The sequence below is a fragment of the Macrosteles quadrilineatus genome, unplaced genomic scaffold, assembly GCF_028750875.1.
Source record: "Macrosteles quadrilineatus isolate MER2022 unplaced genomic scaffold, UCM_ALF_1.0 Scaffold_32__1_contigs__length_1466915, whole genome shotgun sequence".
Classification (NCBI taxonomy): domain Eukaryota; kingdom Metazoa; phylum Arthropoda; class Insecta; order Hemiptera; family Cicadellidae; genus Macrosteles; species Macrosteles quadrilineatus.
In genome coordinates this window covers 530,144-552,303 of record NW_026542625.1, presented here as the reverse complement: position 1 = coordinate 552,303, position 22,160 = coordinate 530,144, and the positions used below count along the sequence as shown (strand labels likewise).

Sequence of the window (22,160 nt, the reverse complement as noted above, 5' to 3'; positions counted from 1 at the left end):
GAAAAGATGGGCACAATTGGTTATACATCTATATATAATCATAATCAATGATGGGTACGTTGCCCCCGCCATTTATCAGTAAGTTAATCAGCTGACTAAGGACTGCCGACACTGATAGACCAAAAGACCAAACACAACCCTCATGTATTCGTGATTGTATTGTAATAATGTAAACGAAATCTAAGCAGCAGAGAAGTGTAGTGTAATAGATTGTTTTGGTTAACTAACAGGTGTACAATACAAAACAAAACAATCTAACACCTGCTCTTGCTGAGCTGAGTCGCTGAGTTGAGTTTTATAAGTTGTTGTTTTGTTATTGTGTTTGTGTTAGTTGGATTGGATTGATTAGTCAGGTCAGGTGAATGGCGGTGCTTCAAAATTTAGTTTTGTGGAACATTTTGTTATTTATATTCTTTATAAGTAAACCATCTATCAATGGTCAAATGAATGATGTGTTGGAACTGAAAAATAGCACTATTGTAATTTCAATTCTCGTCAGGAATAAAGCACATACACTCCCATACTTTTTAACATGTCTGGAGAGGTTAGATTATCCAAAAGATCGGATAATGCTGTGGTGAGAAGTTAAAGCTTTGTTATTTTAGCTTTAAACATACATTATTATAGCCTAATTCAGGAGTCTTTGACAATTATTATTTTTTAAATTTCCTTCGGCTATGAATTAGTTTTAAATATTACCTAAGGCCTAGGCCTACTAACTTAGCCTTTATGTTCATAATTTCTTCCGATTGATTTAGATACTTAGTTAATAAGTTAGGTTTACATACTTAAACGTACCTTATTAACGGTTCTTCACCTTTACCCCATGGGGGATTGATGGCGTCAATATATATAGCCTAAGTAATATATAAAAGGCCTAGTCTCAGACGACTAGTGTCGGTACATTAAACTTCCAGTTCAAGCGAATACAGGAAACTGACATTAAAACAAGTAGGCCTAGGCCTAACTTAAGTATGTGGCCGGCCATAACACACAATCACAGGTCTAGCCAATGCACCCACTCTACTTAAATCCAATATTTGGTGTAGACCTAGACCTACCTGAGACTACTATAGAATTGACAAACCTTAAGGAACGTTAACTTACCTATTTATTACAACCCTAGCCTACTGTAGAAGTACCGAAAACCGAATAGGCCTAGGCCTACTCGGTACTCAATCTCACAGTTTATGCTGTTGCTCAGTGGACCTATTTTAAATATATGCCTAGGCCTACTGAGATTTTGCAAGTTAGGAGTGTGCAAGTGTTCAAGCCAGTGGCCAATTTTCACCCTATTTCTTTGTGTTTTATTTTGTGTACCATAAATTCTAGAATGACTTATCCAAAATTATACACTAGGCCTATAAGAAAGACAGATGATAAAAGTTCCATGTGGTAAGTTAATTATTTCTTCACTGGAAAGACAACTTAATTGTGCATAGGTTAGTAAGATTTGTAAGGCCAGTTTAAAACATTAGTGGGCTAATTAAGGGGACTCCACGCTGATTTAGAAGTTAAAAAAGACAAAATTAAAAAAAATATCCCGATCAGCTTGGATAAATTCTTTTATTATGCTTATAGCTAACTGGCTTTGAGTTGCCTACTCATCGCCCACTGAACTAACCCAACATAACCGACTACATTGATCTCTTTCTTTAGGATTCGGAGTGATCATAATGAGGACAACTCAGTGGAGATCCTACAGCGTTGGTTGAGTGTTTGGTCCAGTCATTACCATGCTGTAGATGTGGAGGTGGTACCCTCGCCTCCCTACCACCCCGGGGAGGACGGTCCTGCGCACTGGCCACACGCACGCTACTCTCACCTCATCAATCTACGTGAACAAGCTCTCAAGTTCAGTCGAGATGTGTGGGCGGACTATGTCTGGGTAGGATATGTGCAGACTATTGTAAGCCTACTTTTTGCTCAGTAGAGTCTTTATAATCAGTTGGAGGTCTTATAGCTTTAGTTCAGTATAGATAATACTTACATTGCCATAAGTTTTTCTTATAGCCTACTATTTAGGCTCTACTGATGACGCATGATTTAGGCCTAGTGGTGAGTCAAAATGAAATGATAATTTCATTTATTTCATAACTTAATGTGACATAATAAAATAATTGAAGTTAAAAATAATGTGGGGGCTATCCAAAAGGTCAATTACGTTTTTATATCTACCCTGAGGGGTAGGTAAAGTTAGCGCAGCTGTGTAGTCCATTTGTGTTATTTAAGCAGTGCTCCAATATCTTATTTACTATCAAGTAGGGGTTGTTTCAGGTTTTCCATTTTGTTTCAGTTTCTAGACTGTGATGTGTTTGTGACAAACCCTCAAACACTTGCTGAGCTTGTGAAGAAGCACCATGCTGTCACTGCTCCGATGTTGCGTTCCGACGGGCTCTACTCTAACTTCTGGTGTGGGATGACTGAAGACTATTACTACACTCGAACTGAAGTAAGATGTCATTTATTAATCATTACTCTGATACCGCAGCAGCAAACCTGCAGACTAAGCTAATTTTATTTTGTCTGATTGGATTTTTTCTAGAATATTTCCATAAACGAGACATATTTATTCCCAATTTAAATAACACTAGGTATGGTTTAAGACTAGAGTAGTTCTTTTTACTTATCCACCAATAACTATTTGTGAGAATTGTTTTTTCACTCCATGTTTCTGGCCTTGAATAGTTATTTATGTCTATTAATTGCCTATGTAGCAACACTCTAAACTCTTCTAAGCCTGAAGCAATTTGAAAACAGCTCTGGCTAAAGCCTTGTGTCGTAGGATGTGAAGGTGGGACAAAAAAGGTTGAAAAGCAATTATTCAATTTGTTTTGAAGGACTATGAGCCAATACTCAACAGGCAGCGGTCAGGATGTTTTGCTGTTCCGATGGTTCACTCGTCAGTGTTGGTAGACTTGCGAACCGTACAGTCTGACAAACTACACTTTGACCCTAAGCTGGTCGACGGCTACAACGGACCACACGATGACATCATCACATTCGCTCTATCTGCTAACTTGTCAGGTAACCTCTGTGGTTCAGCTTATAAAGTTATATAGCGAGGTACATGGTTAATGTACAAGTGATTTGAATGTTGGCGTAATGTATGTAATTTTCTGTGTATGTACAATTGCAAGATTCAAATTAGTGTTTTATTTAAGCATTGCATTAAATGGTTTTATATTATCAAACTATTAAAACATTAATTGTTTCAGGAAAAAAACAATAATAAACAATTTCATTTTTGACTACTCCGAATAGCACTTCACTACTAATCCCGAAAGTGACACATTTTGGGCAAGATAGTGGTTTACAAGTGAGCACCAGAATGGAACTTTTTAAAGAAGAGTAGTGAATAATACTTTTCATCATGATTCAAATAATCACAATTGATAAAACAACAAAACACTATTTCTCTTTCCAGTTTTCTTATATAGGCCTAGGTAGTTTACAATTTCTTTAAAAGACAGGTGTCAGATATTTTCTGTGATGAAAGAATACATACACTAGCACTTCTGTTGAGCTAAACGGAAATTTATTTGTTTGGGAAAAGTAATGTAAGACAGGCAAAGACTTATGATTCAATAAAATGGAAAACAATGATTTTCGTAAAGCTCCAAGCTGTACGGATATGATCTATTTTTGTATACAGAGTGATTAAACAAACATAATACATTAAATACTCTCTCTGTGTAATAATGTTGACTGTAATGTACACATGTTATGTGTAGGTTTGCCGCTGTATGTGTGCAATGATCTGATCTACGGCTATGTCATGGTTCCACTCGAGAGGGATGACACACTTAACTACGACAAGCTGCAACTAACCAACCTGAAACTGGAGATCATGGGTAAAAATTACATTGTCATTTGTCCAACCTTGCAGTATTCACAGCTGATTTATCTGGATTTTAAGATGTTGGGTAAAAATGGTTTTAGATATGGATAGAGGACAAACAACTCAACATCTGAACTCAAGTTCTCAGATGTTTACATAGACGTAACTTCATGGTGGCACGCTTTAATAGGAATTCACATAAAACCCTTTAACTTTAACCTTCTCCAATACGTCCACTACAACAGCTTGCAAAGAACACCAATTGGTGTATACCCCGGAAGATTTTTCATCATTGTTTTTCATTTTTCAAATTGGAAAATGATAGGAAAGTGGGTAAAATGATTTAGAAATACTGCTTAAACTCTATTAAAAAAATGGGTGGGAGCTGCAAAACAGTTGGCCCACCAGCTATTGCGGAATAAGTGTGAGTCGCAGTAACTCAAAGTCGAAAAGGACCTCCAGGAAGCCTTCGTTGTTAGGAAGTTTTTCATTGGTTCTTTTCTTTCTTTGTGGGTTTTTTCTATAAGGCTACTTAAATTTCAAGGGTTTTCAAGCTAGAGATTTGCTTGAACTGTAATAAATTGGCCTGGAAAACCAAGCGATTCCACTAGATATACTGGAATGAGTATCTAATGGTTCAAGGGACTAAAGGGATGTCAAGTAATAGGCAAGTACGTCACTTGAAGGACGTTGTTTTCAAGAAATTATAAAATTACTCCATCTAATATAAGCTTTGTTATGATGTGCTATTTATATGTATGTATTTAACAGTTTACAGTTTGTATATATATGAGACAATAATTTATGCAAAACAATTTCATTTATTATCCACTGCAAGTAAATATAACACACGCTTTCAAATTAACCTTCCTAGACATAATTTAGAATTCTATACCAAAAAACCTTCATATGCAGGCTTAAAATTTCTTCAAAAATTACCGATTTCACTTAAAAAAGAAAATAATACAAACCGATTCAAAAGCCTACTAAAAGACTTGTTGATAAGAAACCCATTTTATTCCATCAAAGAATTTTTAAATTGTAATCTCGAAACGACCATTTGAATTCCAGTTACTACCTAGTTTTACTCTAACGTAACCTCCGTAATCAGGATTTTGTGATTTTTTAAAGTTATAGCACTCATTTTTAGTTTTACTATATAAATCCTTTGTGAATGATTTTAATTATTTAGTTTATAATTTTTTGTTTATGTTAGTTTAATGACGCTATTCAAGACATATTGTCTAAACTTTGTGAATAAAGAATATTTGATTGATTGATTGATTGATTGATATTTATATGTATCCTGGTTTAAAAATGTTAAATTTCTACTATATAAAGATTGTGATGTTGTCATTGTCTCACCTTTTACAAACAACCTAAAAAATACAATAACCCAAACAATTTGACAATATAAAACAATCATATGGGTTGGTTTTTGTAGTTGAAAGCCCACCACTACCAGTGAGTGAGCTACTAGCAGACTACACCAGCCTGCCGCCACGCGACACACTAGGATTGGATGAGGTGTTCATGATAAACCTGGTGCGACGACCAGAGCGGAGACACAGGATGGAACACTGCTTTGCCGAGCTCGGTCTCCGAGTAACTGTAGTAGACGCTGTGGATGGCAAGTAAGAACTGGCTTATATTGTTTTTCATCCTTTGTAAGAACACGCACAGTTGAATCCCACAAACTCTGTTTAGTGTGAAGGAGACTATTTACAACACCATAACATTAAAAACCATAAATTTGACTTGTCAAACAAAAAGATTCACATGGCAAACGCTACCAAGCTGCTAACAATGTTGTAGATAACACCGCGTAGGCTTTTCTAAAAATTGTGTCAAATTCTTTGTGCATTAACCAAGAAATCTGGTTTTTGGGTTTGGGTAGGGCGCCCGATAAAATCTTCGCAATAAATAACTCCTGTTTTATTACTAACTTTATAATTGCATTCATCACACTGCTCATCGTATATACTTCCACCCGCCACCTTGGGAACCTCTGATAGTACCGCATCTCCTAGGCTTAGCCTGAGCTATGTGAAAAACGATTCCTGGCTAGAGCCTGGCGTCCTTGAACAAAAACAAACAAACTTATAAAAACAGTTACCAGCCTACATATGCTAAAGAATATATGAATCTCAACAATGAAAACACTGCTACAGTAGACTCCCTCTTATCCGGACACCTTTAATCCGGACATCGGTTTAACCAGACAACACTCGGCGGAAATGACATCTCTTTAGCCTTAAAATTTTTATCAGCACATCGGTTTAACCGGACTAGATCGGCAGGAAGTAGGTGGTACTGAAACGACTGTTTTCATGGAAAAGATTTGAGACCAGTGATCACGTGTCGGTACTTTCCTGTTATCTGGTACCTGCGAAAAAATTCTTTCCTGTTATCTGGTACCTGCGTTTATTAATCAAACAAAAACAACAAACAATGATTACATCTGAGTTTCGGGTGGCCAGAAGTCACGAATTACTTCTAACAGTGCTTCGAAAACATCGCAATCACCGACCTGCGTTGTAAATAAGTTTGATTAATTTTCGAGAATTTTTTTCGCAGGTACCAGATAACAGGAAAGAATTGTTTCGCAGGTACCAGATAACAGGAAAGTACCCACGTGTCTAAATACAATGCTCTCCTAAATTTAAGTCAAATACGTATACAGTATTCATTTAAATGGTCCGTTTTTTTAACGAGTTTTTGGGGACGTCAGTTTAACCGGAAAAACTGTTATCCGGACTGGCCTTGGTCCCGAGGAGTCCGGATAAGAGGGAGTCTACTGTATGAGATTTTATACCATGTATTACAACAAGCAATGAATGATAGTGAATTTTGATGAATTTTGATAGGCGACCAGTGCCTCTCTGAATATTTAAACAAATATAACCTCTTTTCATACAAGGGCAGGCATACCTATGACTGTTGTAGTTGAGATGGGCCACTTTAAAAAGATATAAATTTGTTTTCTAGAGAACTGACTGATGATGATTTGAAGGAGTTGGGAGTTTCACTCATGGAAGGTTACACGGATCCTTACCATAAGAGGTGAGTTAGTTATGTTTTGATAGAAAAATAATTCACATGTCTTGGTTTAGTACGATTTTCGAACATAGTACAAAATATGTATTGAATTTGTATATTAATTTGTTTTTCTAGTAACATTTTGTGCTTCAATGAAATAAATGCCTCACTCGTTAGTCATGTAGGGAAAAATATGCTGAATTCTAATTCTAGTTACTGTAATATATTATGATTTTATTTTCCAGGCCTATGAAACGAGGGGAAATCGGTTGCTTTCTTAGTCATCATGCTATCTGGCAAAGAGTAAGTTTATCTATCTGGACATAGACATAGACATAGACTTTATTTGCACAAAACATTCCATACATGTCATAACATTTAGAATAGGTGCATTGTCAAAATTAAATCCATACATAAAATATTTAACATTAAAACTTTTAACTTAAAACCAAACACTTAAAAAAAAAATTTCTAAATTGTAGTTCTGTAAAAATCTTCAATTAAGTAAAAAGCCTTGTCAATAAGAAAATTATCTATTGTATCTTTAAATTTGGTTTTGCTTAATGACTTATAGCATGGCGGAAGCACATTGTACAATCTCAGCCCAGCGTACAATGGAGATTTTTCATATAGGGTCAAACGGTGTCTGGGGAGTCTAAATATATTTTCATTTCGGGTTTCATACCTGTGATTAAAATGTATTGTTTCTGGTAGCTCATTTTTAACTGAATGTATGTAATTTAATAATTCTAGAATATACAACCCCGTTAATGTGTGAATTCTTAAACTTTGAAAATGTTTCTTACAAGAACTGCGTGGATGAGAGTTGGTAATAATACAAATAATACGTTTTTGTAACCTGAATAAAGTTTTAATACCAGTAGCTTGACCCCATAAAATTATGCCATATCTTAACACTGACTCCACATAAGCATGATAAACTACTTTAAGTGTCTCAATAGAAACACAGTCCCTTAAATGTATGAATAAAGATGATATCGACCTAATTTTGTTACGTAAATAATTCAAATGTGAATCCCATTTAACTGCGTCATCTACGTAAACCCCTAAGAATTTATGAGCTTCAACTAAATTAAAGGAACAGTTTTCCATATTTTTGTGTCTAGTAGAAAATTTAATAATATTTGTTTTTTCAACATTAAGTTTTAACCCATTTTCTAAAAACCATTGCTCCATGTCCTTTACCACACTTTGCAGAGAAGAAAACATTTCAGCTGTATTATTATTTTTGATCAAAGCAGTAGTGTCATCGGCAAAAAGAATTAGTTCTTTATTAATAGCTTTTGGAAGGATCAGTTGCTGAAGGTCTAATTCCCGGAAGGTCTAATTAGACCTTCGACACACATTTTGCAGTTTGTACTTGTTGCTGAGGGTCTAATCTGTTAGTATGTCGAAGGTCTAATTCTCGGAAGGTCTAAGAGTACAGTCAATGCAAAAAACTTATCCACTGATACTGTTTTAGACCTTGCGGGATTAGACCTTGGGCACAAAATGTTACTTTTTTAAATAAATGTTTATAAAATGAGAGTTGCTGAAGGTCTAATTCCCGGAAGGTCTAAGGTTCGAGTCCCGGAAGGTCTAATTCCCTGAAGGTCTAAGATTCGAGTCCCTGAAGGTCTAATTCCCTGAAGGTCTAAGATTCGAGTCCCGGAAGGTCTAAGATTCGATTCCCGGAAGGTCTAAGATTCGAGTCCCGGAAGGTCTAAGATTCGAGTCCCGGAAGGTCTAAGATGCGGGCGGGCATTGCGTCGCCATAGATGAAGGCTATACAAGCAGGCAATAACGCAACAACTTGAGTTGTAATTATCGATATGTTTCATTCACTCCAAGATGGTTCACTCCAAAAAGTAATTTTACAAATTATTTGCCTGTTAGTTCACTCCACTGTTCATTCAATCCAACGGGTACAGTTAGCTCTATAAGTAGACTAACAAGTAGAGAATATAATTTTTGAATTTTACTGTACATTTTATACAATATCAACAACATGTTTTATAATTAACTAGTGTCCCTGTTGCTCGAAATCGAGCAATTGCTAAGTATTACAGGCGTTATTTTAAAACGAAAAACAGTCATATTTTTTATGACTATAAAAGATTCGACTCAAAGATTATGGAATACTCAAGATGTAGATAACAGATCGATATAATCAACATTTCTTGTAAATATGTTATCATTTTTCGAAAGCTGATTTTGTTTTTTAGTGTTTATAACACACATTATTTCTATTTCTTCCCCTTGGTGGTGTTCTATGACTTTCCTATGTTTCCATAGTTTGCAAATCGTCTCTTTCAATGATTACTAAGAAATGAAGCACAGTGTTAATTCAGTTTTCTTTTTAGTATATCAATCTATCCAGGCTCTCTCGTTTTTTCCCATCTATATAATTAATACGCTACATGAAACTTTGTCGGTTGAACTCCTCCGCCATTTCTTAACCGATTTTATCCATTGACGTCTCATTGGAAAGAGCGTGTAGCGTAGATTTGCAAACTGGCCTTACATTTTTGAAAACGTCCCTTGGGCTCTGCCCCAGTGGCTTTGAAAGTTCCCATGTTATCCTTATGAGGAACATAATTGTTTACATTTTGATCAGCTGTATAATTTAATTGTTGTTATTTATTTTTCAATTCAATGAAACGCATTGAGTACGTTTATTTACTATTTGAGTTTGTGTAAACATAACCCTCAAGACGGATCGTGTTAGTACCGTATGGTTGTATCTTAAATTTGTGTATTTATCGTTGTTTTGTGTCGCTTTAGCATGATTGTAACTTAAATTTGTGCATTTATCGTTGTTTTGTGTAGCGCATTTTTTGCTTTTGTTGTTTTTTCTTTTAAATGCCTCCGACGCGACGACAACGAAACATAGACAGGAGGCGTAATCGTGATAACGACCGCAGCTACAGAACAGTGGCGCGTAATAGGCTTAACTCATCACAGTTAGCACCTTGACCTGACGCTGGACAATGTCAACTATTAGGTTACAAATGCGCCCTAACACTACCCCAAAACGACATTTCGTTCCCAATTGGCCCTCTATCAATGAATGACCTGTGTTGCCTGTACAGCGAGGCATTTTGGGAAGGAGAAAACCGGCCGGAATGCTTTAGGTTTATCAATAACGAAGATAAACATGGTCTGAGTTACACACCGGTAATCTTTGAGTTGACTCTTTTAAAATCATTGTAAATATGACTGTTATTCGTTTTGAAATAACTCCTGTAATACTTTGCAATTGCTCGAATCCGAGCAACATGTACACTAGTTGTAATAATTACGCCAACCCAAATTCAAATAGTAACTATTTCATTTCAACCGAGTAAGTAAATGTTTGTGGCAAACTAATATTAGCAAACTTATTGACTGTTTACAATTAACATATGTTCTTCTCTTCACTTTTAATTTCTGACAACAGCTGGAGTTTCATAACAATATTTGTTTCCCATGTTAATCTTATGGAGAAATACGAAACTTTAAAGGGCTCCAGGGCCTCAACCTCTCATTATTTCCCTAAAATGAAAGTTTCCTGCACAACTTCAGGTTACCCTCTTTCCAATGACACCAAAAACATGTCAATCGGTTCAGTAGTTTCGGAGGAGTAATTGTCACAAAAATCCTGCTTGCGTATTAAATAAGTACGAGGTGTTAGCCCGTCCTACGTACAGGAATTCAGTAGTCAGTTAAAACCGTGTACAATTCAGATCAGCTAGTTTAAAAAAGACAAAGTTTCTTGCAGTTTTAATGTGAAAAATCATCTTTAAACAAATGTTGTGCCACCAAATATGTTTTTATGCATTTTAAATCCGATAATTTTACAATAAAACAGCAATTCTGCAATTTTTACGATGTGAAAAACGTTGAAGTGAGATTTGCAGCCGATTCGCACAGACGCACACTGATTATAAGTAGCATACAGTAGAGAGAGTAATAGCTTTGACTATTAATACAACACTTCTTTATCTTATACAACTTCTGTATCCAATAGTCAAAGGTAATAGTCAATTGAGAAGTGTATAGACCTAGTCAACGATACTACCTTCTATAGCATACCTGCCTCTTCTATAATTATTATCACCACAATGCCACAATACAACTAACTTACTATACACAATTTCCAGTAGGTCTGAATAGAAACGACCTAATATAAAACGATAATATCAAATAAAATTCATAGTACACATAATTTAACTTTGGTGTCCTAACATCAAACTAATCGTCACACCTATCCTTTGTATCAATTTCACTGCATTAATTACTAAATAAATAAGTCTAAACAAAGAAAAGTAAAAACAATAACAATTTGTTTTGAAACAGCTGTTTGGTTCAAATAACATTCATTTGAAAAAAAGAACTGGTCATATGTAGCAGGAATATAAAAAGTAAACACGCTAGTAAAGCTAATGATGTAATTGTCAATGTTTATTATCCATACCGTTATAACTTCTATCCTTGATAATTACCCACCCTCATTGAATAAATGTACATCGTAATTTCCCATATTAGTTAATTTAAACTACAATATATTCATAGTTTAAATAAAAGTGATATTTTCACGTTTGGGGGCGCTGATATAGGCACCCCCAAACGTAACCACAACTCAACACGATTTCATAAAACATGTAAACATTGTTATTTTTCTATTCTTTCCTTGAAAAGTGGAGCAGTAAAATAATTTGCATTTATCCTTTTTTATTAGGCTCGTGTACAGAGCCTCAATTTGTACTGTGGTTTAATTAATTTTGGTCCAAACTATTTTAAACTGTGGTCTAATTATCTCTACTAATCTGACTTATTTCCTATAATCAATGAAGAAATAAGAGTAAATAAAATAACCTCATAGTTCCATAGTTTATATTTAACCAGCTGTTAGTTAAAACAAATTATATTGCTCTAAAACAAATCAAGATTACAAAGATTGCTTTAAAAAATATTTTGAACATCCTAGTATTTTACTATGTATATTTAATTAATCCTGTCATCCTCTTAAAGAAGAATTGAACGTAACAATGATTAGCATTACACATAGTATAAATAAGTCAACGCTAAGTATGTCTTTACATTTTTATCCAAATGCTGAATTTGTGACACAAAAGCTGAATGTTTACAGCTGTTATATTAAGCAAATTATTTTATGCCGAAAGCTAGTTTAGAATCTTAGCGTCGGCTGCTAGACTTTTTAAAAATTAAAACTTAATTTATAAAAAACTGGGACCCAAAACTAAAATTATGGCTTCGACATTCCCTAGTTCTCAAAATTATCTTTCTTTCAACACAAAAATCATGTAAATCCGTCGAGTGGTTGATTCAGAATCGTGAAATAAAAAAACACTGTTTCGTTTTAATATTATAGATAAATAGATGCCACACTGTGTACAAGTAAAAACTATCGCTACGTTCCTATTGGAAATCCCGCGAAGAAGTTTTAAACTTTCCATTAGGGTTCCAAGGTCACGCTCAAAATCACTTAATATTGATATTAAAATTATTCTCTGGCAACGAAACACGTTTTCGGTTGTATTTGGATCCGAGGTCCCTCACCAGGACCTCGAAACAAGCGGGGACCTCGGACCCACGGTGGAAAATCACATTGATTGCCTCGGAACCGGCCTTATACGCACGCACGCAAAATTTCATAAACTTTTAGATTTATAATATTAGTAAGATGAAACATTGACTATATGTGTTATTAAATTGTCAATTATCAAAGTCAAAATAAGAATAGTCAATTTCTGTACAACATTTCAATCACTATTTATTTACCCATCATTTTAACATTATTAAAAACATGTGACATTATTAATCTTCACAAATAAGTTATAGCACAAATATAAAGATTAGATTAATCAATGGTCATACATATATATGAAATTAGTCATTAACATCTGTGGTATAAAGTATATGGATGAAACTATTTATTGGCTAAGATAAGCTGAAATAAACAAAACAGAATCCTGAACACCAAGGAAACTAACGATGTTCTTTTAACACCAACTTTAACTTATTTCTGCCGAACTTATTTAACTTACTTATGCCGATTGCACAATGGTTTTTAATTACCAATTTAAACTGATGTAATGATTTATTCTGAGCTATAGCAACTGTTATGGCCCAGCAACTATGCCAATAACAAAAATTAAAGTATCCAATAATCAATGATATAATATAAATAAGGATTTTTTTTATATCTCCATCGTACTTGTAATAACGAGCTAGCAAAAAAAAAAAGACGTGAGAGTTATTAAAACTATCACTAAGAATATTACAACTCTAAAAGTTGTTGCGTTATTGCCTGCTTGTGTAGCCTTCATCTCTGGCGACGCAATGCCCGCCCGCATCTTAGACCTTCAGGGAATTAGACCTTCAGGGACTCGAATCTTAGACCTTCCGGCACTCAAATCTTAGACCTTCAGGGACTCGAATCTTAGACCTTCAGGGACTCGAATCTTAGACCTTCAGGGAATTAGACCTTCAGCAACTCTCATTTTATAATAATTTATTTACAAAATATACATTGTGTGCCCAAGGTCTAATCCCGCAAGGTCTAAAACAGTATCAGTGGATGAGTTTTTTGCATTGACTGTACTCTTAGACCTTCCGGGACTTAGACCTTCCGGGACTTAGACCTTCGACATACTACCAGATTAGACCCTCAGCAACAAGTACAAACTGCAAAATGTGTGTCGAAGGTCTAATTAGACCTTCCGGGACTTAGACCTTCAGCAACACTCCCTTTTGGAAGATCATTAATGTAAATAAGAAAAAAAAGTGGGCCCAATACTGAGCCTTGGAGAACACCTGTGGATATAATTTCCCATGGTGAATAATGTTTGTTGTTATCTTCTAAAATTAAAGTTCTTTGTTTTCTTTCAGAAAGGTAAGATTGTATTAAAGAAAAGCAACTTCCCCCAATCCCATAATCAATAAGTTTTAGCAACAGGAGTGAGTGATCCACACAATCAAAAGCCTTAGTCAGGTCACAGAAAACACCTGCTGTGGCCTGAGACCTGTCCAAGGCCTCTGCAATCTCATTAACAAACTGAGTAAGAGCAGAAACTGTGCTTAAGTTTTTTCGGAAACCAAATTGTTTATTGTAAAATAAATTATTACTTTCAAAATAATTAACTAGTCTATAGCTTATTACTTTTTCAAATATTTTAGAAAAATTACTTAATACTGATACTGGACGGTAGTTATTAATATCTGATTTTGAACCTTTCTTAAAAACGGGAGAAATTTGGGAGTACTTAAGTTGATCCGGAAAAATACCATTCTTTAAACACTGATTTATAATAAGAGATAAGGGTTCGGAGATAATGTCAGCAGCAGATTTGATCAATTTAATTCGGATTTCGTCCCAGCCTACTGAAATTTTGTTCTTTAGAGAAAGGATGATCTTTTTTATTTCATCTTTATTAGTGGGGCTAAGATTGCACAATGTAACCCCACCATCACTGCAGTATGATTTTACAGACGAATGAACACCATTGACAGAAGCCTTTTTTACATTCAGATTAATAACTGTATTACAGAAAAAACTGTTAAAAAGCTTAGCTACATCATCAGGATTATCAACAGTGGTTTGGTTTGTATCATCTTTTAAAATAATTTTGTATCTTTGAGTACGGTTTAAACCCAGTTCATTGTTAACAATTTGCCAAGCTGCCTTAGACTTGTTTTCAGATTTTCTAATTAGGTTATTATTTGAGAGAATCTTTGAATTTTTTACAACTTTATTAAATATTTTTTTGTATTGCTTTACATAGGATAAAAACTCTTGGTTTCTACTAAACTTGGCTTCCAAGTGCAATTCTCGTTTCCTCTTACTGGAAATTCTTATACCTTGGGTTACCCAATTCATAGTAGATTTATTAGTTTTAGCATTCTTTTTTAGTGATTTAACAGGAAATATATGATTGAAAGATAATAAAAAAATTCTCAAAAAACTCTTGTAATTTTCATTGGGGTTTAAAGCGGGGTTAAATACAAAATTATTATTAGTGCTCTGTAGATATTTGCAAAATTCATCTGTATTTCTATCAGAGATTGACTTTAATGTATTTTCTGGTTGACTTTAATGTTGAAATTTGTTATATTTTTACACCTAATGCATATTTTCAGCAGTTTTGATGTTACCAATACAATAACTTAATTAAAATAAAACTAAATAATATCATTTAACTTTCTTATACATTTTTTTATATATTTTTTTCAAAATAAACTTATCACACACTTTATGACGAAATTTCGGGTTGAGAGACAAAATTAGATTTTAAGTACGTAATTGTCGTCCCACCTGAAATTAGGTCACACCTTATAATTTGTCCAGATAGCTTAGCCTACAATGAGATAGTCCAGGGCTCTAACGTGTTCGTTATTTAATTATCGTTTCAAGTTTATTGCTTCAGAATATTAATTACAAAAATAATGCTTACAATGTTAAGCTTACCTTCAACAAGTGCTCATCATAGCCACTCGAAAAATATGTAAAGTTAAATTTAGAATTTTGGCTAACCTACGATGAATGCGAATAAGCCTAATTTATTGGAAACTTAACCTAAACGTGGTTTGTTCGTTACACTTGGTAATCACCAAAGTAAACGTGTCGGGAAAATTAAACTCGGTCGATCACCAGAGTCGATACGGGGTTTCTTAAATCAAACTTACGTAGGACCATTAACTATTAGATACAGTTGCTGTATTAATAGTCAGAGGTAGGACGTTCAGGGTAACGGAATAATTTGTACGTAAACCGTTCTGGCAACTTAAATGATTTCCGAAGCTGGTTTAAGACAAAAAGGTAGTGTGCTCGTACGTGAAAAAGCGTGTGGGGTGCACGCGACTGCGGCACAATAAAATAAAAATAATAAAACTTCTCTAAAAATGAGATTAAACAAAATAAATTCGGTAGCACACTAACCTGATGCCTTAGGATTCTACCAGGAACGGGGGAAATCTTTTAACTGACCAGAATTTCGTAAGTTAGGACTGTTGGATCTATCTCCTCTGGCGTACTGACGGTTCGGTAGCAAGTGGACAACTGACCATGAGGTCTGCTCTTCTGGTCCTTCTTCGCCATCGCCCTTGGCAGCGGGGTAGGTAACTAGCGTCCTCCCCTCTACGATGACGTAGGACCCTTGCCCCTACGATGCCGCTGATAACGCGGGTGCGACTTACCCCGAACGTAGAAAATTATAATACTTAAAATGAAACTTTTAAAAATCGGGGTTTTACCCCTTGACGGATTTTGGGTCGTTACAACTTTTTAAATAAGTTCTACATTTTGGCATAAGCCTTCTTCAGGAACAAACAAACAATAACAAATATAAGTGTTAACCACTCTGAATCAGATGATTTCAGCAAAAATCCAAAATACATATAACTTATAAAGAAGTAAAAAAGAAAATGTTGATAGAAAGAAAGAAAGAAAATAAGTTTTACATACTATCTCAAATTTAGACCGGAAGGTGTTTTAGATTTAAGTATTAATTGATGAGCTTGCTCAAGCTGTCTTAATTTTAAGTGTGATGTGTCTTTTGCCAATTTTCTTATTCCTTTCAATGAATAACATTGTTGAAAATTTTGAGAATGCTCTCTTTTGTGTATTAACTTTCTTATAGAAACTGACAATAAGCTTTTAATTTTGTTGGTTCGAAAAACCATTTCACCCGTCCAAAAGTTAACTGATAGGAATTTGATGATTATAAAATATAGTTAAAAAACCTTGTTATTGGAAAAGTACTGCAACTGGGGAGATAATTCATGGAACTTAATGAAACCAAATAAAATGTAATCTCAAATAATAAAATTTGGTTTATATTTACTCACACAAACCTCAGCTAAGGCGATGATTTGTGGTATTCGCGCAACAGAAACGAACATGAACAAATCAATTCAAAATTTATTTTCAGATAATTTATTCTTGAGCAGTGCTATACACGAACATTTTCTATACATTGGTTTTCAATTTGAATGCAATTATTCTTATAGATTAAAAAGTTAGTAAAAATTTGTATGGAAGTTGTATAACTTCATGAATATAGATAGAAACTGTGGTAACAATGAATATATTAAAATGTGCCAGAGAGTCGTTGCGAGGAGGCAGATTAAATTACATGCAAACAATAGAAACTGAGGTTTTGTTTGTGGTGTGGCTGCTACATAACATTCTTTAAATAATAACTTCTGGTTGTTGGAATGATATTTATTCGGACTTGTCTATACAATGTCTGTTAATATTGAACTTTTAATTTTTTTACGGAGTAATGAGATGTTGACACCCAAGTCAATTTAGTAAGGTTAAATTTGATTTAAGTTTTTTTTTGTTGGATCTTTATATTTTTTTTACATTTGCATATGTTAATCACTTAACACAAGCTTTTTATGATGAATTATTATGTATTTCAGTCATTTATGAATCTATTATATTATTAAAGTGATACAATCAAATTTTATGTAAACGGTTAAGGCCATTTACCAAATAAGAATATAGACATATGGCACATCAAAATGAAGCTTAGAGTGTGTAGATTTGCCGAAAAGTATTGATATGGACGAATTTCCTAAGGGCTCTGCCCCACAGGCTAATTTCCAAAGGGCTACGCCTGGCATGCTTCCAAATTTAATTTAGTTAATGAAACAGCTGGTTAGTAAAATTAACTGGTGTTTGTTTATTTACTCAAAAAAGATTTTTGTGACGCTTTATGTAGATTGAAGAGGGTTATGTTTGGTTTTAAAGTGAGGTTGTATACGTTTTGTAAAGAATTGCTCAAAGTTTCATTTTTTAAATTTCTATAGTAAGCTACATGTGAAGAGGCTTGACTAAAATTGAAGAATTATGGTAAAAAATGTCATTCGTGAAGCATTAATATGAAACAATTGATGCTATTGCTACACTAAGACATGTTGTCATATTCTTATGGATCTATTAACACCAAAAGTAGAGGTTTGAAAGTAAGTAGGTTTACGCTTTTGAATCAGTTTATATTTTCAAACTAAATCATAGAGTGGCTGTATTTTAAAACACATCAGCACCACTTTAATACTCTCTAGGTCACATTTTCTTCCCGTTGCAAAGCACTGGTAGCAGCTTGTTATTATAGATTTTATTAAAAATTGTATACACACTTTGAATCTATAACTTGAAAACCTTATTGATAGACTTTTTTTCTGATTAACTAAAGTCCGTCAAGTTTGGCTTATCAATTCAATGTGAACAACCCAAACTGACAAGCCGACTGTGTACATGCATAAGTTTGTCCAAACGATGCGATAGTGTGTGTGGCATCAGTTCAGCTGTTCTAATAGTGCTGTCAAGCCGCAATGATCGTGTCTAGGGGGCTTATGGGTACAAAAAACAAAAAACAAAAAAAAAAAAACAAAAAAAAAACTTTGTAGATTAAGCTAATTTGTTGTAAAAATACGAACTACCTAATATAGTAAAGCATTAAAAAGTAAAAAAAAACCAAAAATAGAATATTGTGTGCAAAACTGGGTTTAATATTGCAAAACAGAGGTATATTCAATATAAAACTTATTTAATCCAATTAAAAGGAAGTCCATTAAGAAGTTTTTTGCTGCATAATTAATAACTTTTGGAATACATTTTTTTGGGAGAATAAGTGATTTCAAATTTAGTCAACAAGTTAAATCCAGTTTTTCTTACCTCTCATTTTATTTATTTAAAAAATTTTTGTTTGATTTTAGTCTAAAATGAAAATGTCTTGCTAGGTTGCTGAAAGTACGAATGAAGTAGTCATGGTGTTGGAAGATGATGTTCGATTTGAACCGTTCTTTCGGCAAAAAGTGGAGTCTTTGTTGGAGGAACTGAAAACTCTAGATCTCAGCTGGGATTTGGTGTAAGTATTCAATCTTTGCAATTTTCTATTTTATTCTAGAAATAGATAAATAATTATATAAAAAAATTAGTAAATCATTAAACAAAATTAGTAATAATCCCAAGTTTTTTTCATGGACCTCATTTATCAGTTCTCATGATTCTTTCTGTATTTTTCACAACTATAAATGATTTACAAAAAAAAATTATAGTCAACATTTTGTAAATCCCTATAGTACAGTCCCACTGCACACACTTGGCATAATGTGGACTAGACGGGTTCTAAGTAAAAAAAGGCCAGGTTATCCAGTAAAAGGGAACTTTCTGGGGTTTAAATTCTTGATTATGGACCGTTATTGCGTTGACTGACCTAGGCTACTGGCTAGAACTCTGATCTTCCCCGTCTTAATGCTTGCAAGTAGCGCTAGCAATGTACTATGTAACTATCCAAGCTACTGGGATCTGTAGTTTGCTCTCAGGGTTGCCAAGGGTAAACAACCCTGTTGTCAGGTTTTGTGCAATGTACAAAATCCCAACAAATCTTAATGAGATCCTCAAGAAATCTGGCCTGCTGGCTTATTGGGTGCTAACGCTAAGTTTTGCAGATTACAGGACTTTTGCCGATTATATTTGCTTATTTTAGTGCAATTTGTTGACCTGCATCATACCACTATCATCTGTTGTCTTAAGTCACAATTGTGTAGTGCTTGAGAAATTCCGAATGAGAGACAAAATAATAACATGATCTTGATATCAAGGCAAAAAAATTCTGTTTATTGGGGCTTGAGCTGGTCTAGTGGTTAGAGTGCGGGACTTTGGTCCGTGAGGTCTTGTGTTAAAATCCTGCCAAATCACCAATTGATTATATCCAAGTGATAATGCCACAACCCCTAGATATAAAAGTAATGTGAAAAACTATTCCAGGGACTTGCCTAACACCTTAGGACAAAACAATGTTTGTTTATTCCTACTGTTCATACAAAACGTAATCACCATTCACAAGAATGCCAAGTCCACCTCTGATCTTGTGTTCCTTGTTTTTACAGATACTTGGGCCGTAAGAGGCTGCAAGAGAAGGATGAGTTGTTTGTGCCAGGCTCCAAGATGCTGGTGAAGCCCAACTACTCGTACTGGACCCTGGGCTACCTGCTGTCTAGGTCTGGGGCCAAGAAACTGCTGGAAGCCGACCCGTTGTCTAACCTGCTACCAGTGGACGAGTACTTACCCATACTGTACGACAAGCATACAGAGTAAGTCATTGATAAACTTGTTTCGATAACACATCCTGTATTATATGGCTGTATCAAGATCAGATAAGCAAACAATTTAGAATATCTCAAACCAAATCTAAATCATTTCATTCCAACAAGGAAGAAATATACAAAGAATATAATTTCCAAATAACAACATACATACATAGGTGGTCTGTGCGCTAGCAACGAGATCTTCAATGACAAACCCTTTCGGGGCTTTAAGTTTGTCTTTTAACAAATCAGCTGTTAACCTTTTTCCAATTTCTGCTAGTAAAGTGGATCGCAAATCATCACAAATAACGTAAAAATAATCAACAAAAAAACACTAAAACACCAACATTGTTACTATAAAATGAGACAAAGCAACACTCCTACACTCAGGGAAAGGATTCACTTTGTACGATCACTAAGATGTGTGTGGAAAGAGGGAAGTGCAGTTGGCCAATTTATGGTATGCAGTGTGCTAAAACAACAGGGAAGTTCAGTTGAGGGTAGGTCGTTAATAGCCTTGCACATATTTTCCTAATCCTGGGGCAGCAAAAGGGGTGATCTTGATGCACCTGTTTTGGTGTGCACTGTGCAGTCATATCAATCAGAATTAGCAAACCAATTTCAAGGTATTCAATCGTCAGATAATACGTAAGGTCGGGATAACACAGAAGACCAAATAACCAAAGGTCAGATAATTGAGACTCTACATTAACACACAGAAAAAAAAAATTATATACATTTTACAATAGGAATACGTCACGCAATGGCTGGTGAGGCTGTTGTTACTATACTTCGTTCACAATATTTAGGTGGTTTGAGGGGAGGTTCATCTAACACTTTTTTTGTATTTAATATCTATGTTGCTTAATCAGCTGTTGAGCTATTATTTTAAAGGCAAAGGTCAAGTGGAAAGAGATTTCTTCCCCTAAACCCGCCTAAATATTATGAACGAAATATAGGAACCTGATGAGTACCAGTACATTATGGTGGTGTTGATATTTCAGTGTGTTGCTTCTCAAGTGCTAAGACCACTCAGCTGATCTATATAATTGTGCTCACTAACAGGATGCCAAAGCGAGATGAAATGAAATGAAAATCCTTCTTTATTGAGGCGAACTTAGGACCTCATGGTCCTTTCTTACAGCTAACCTCTAAATAATAATAGTAATAACAATAATACATGATATGAACAAAAGTAAAATACACATTTCATAACATAATTAATAATAAACAACATCTTGCACAACCAGTGTAATCCAAGATGTATCGACTTCTAAATGTCCTTTCATAACAAAGTTTGTGTCAAGTTAAGTTCTGTGTTGCAGAGAGAAGTGGAAAGCCAACTTCCCTGTGCGTAACTTGCAAGTGTTCTCTGCTGAGCCGTTGATCATCTACCCTGTGAGATACTTGTATGAGGAAGGCTATCACAGCGACACCGAGGACTCTCCCCCCGCCGTGACCCTGCCAGCTCCGCCAAGAGACGATCTGTAGTTCTACAATACCACTATAAGTACCAAATATTTAAGTTGTAGTACTCGTATTGTATAAGTTTTGACTTAGACACTCTAATGGTGTAGACTTTACATTCACATGTAAACACTGTCTCTGTCTCATGTAAATGTTTCAGAATGAGAAAGGACATCCAGGTTCAGTTTAGCTATCGTCACAGTGTGAAGCTGGAAATTATGGGTATCTTTCTTGTGGACCGACATCTTAATCATGCAAAAAGGAAAGCGCAATAGACATAGACATATTTTACAATCTATTGTAAACTGAGAGTTTACTTGAAAAAGGATAGAATTAACAAGATCAGCCCAGTCCAGGGGCTAATTAATAGATGCACAGTGAGAGTGAAATTTCACAAACTTTGACACTGATATTTTGTCAAAATACAGGGTATTATTAAAGCAGATTAAAAACATCAGGAGAAAATTTTGGTGTAAATTTACATGAAAAAAACTTATAATATCAGTGTAATATTCAGGTCGCCATCTTGAATTTTGTATCAATCACCATCTGGACTCTAATTTTCACAAGTAAGCTAGATGAACTTTATCCCTTACAATTCTGTTAAAGCTATTGTAAATCATAGCATTTTATGTACCCCATTTCTGCTTTTTTATGAAGAACTAAATGAGAAATATCAAACTTAAATAGTAGTACACTCACTTGTTGCAGC

The 22,160-nt window shown here is 34.6% G+C and overlaps 1 protein-coding gene across 1 annotated transcript; it reads left to right on the top strand.

The window, feature by feature from the left end:
- The first annotated feature begins 370 nt into the window (after positions 1-370).
- LOC129005759 (glycosyltransferase 25 family member-like) lies at positions 371-21,864 on the top strand. The gene is made up of 11 exons (XM_054434759.1): positions 371-577; positions 1,660-1,888; positions 2,297-2,452; positions 2,841-3,027; positions 3,735-3,854; positions 5,286-5,475; positions 6,830-6,904; positions 7,126-7,183; positions 18,632-18,759; positions 19,784-19,987; positions 21,307-21,864. Exons 1-11 carry the CDS (start codon positions 444-446, stop codon positions 21,470-21,472), a joined length of 1,647 nt encoding a protein of 548 aa, XP_054290734.1. The 5' UTR covers positions 371-443; the 3' UTR covers positions 21,473-21,864.
- Positions 21,865-22,160: the final 296 nt, after the last annotated feature.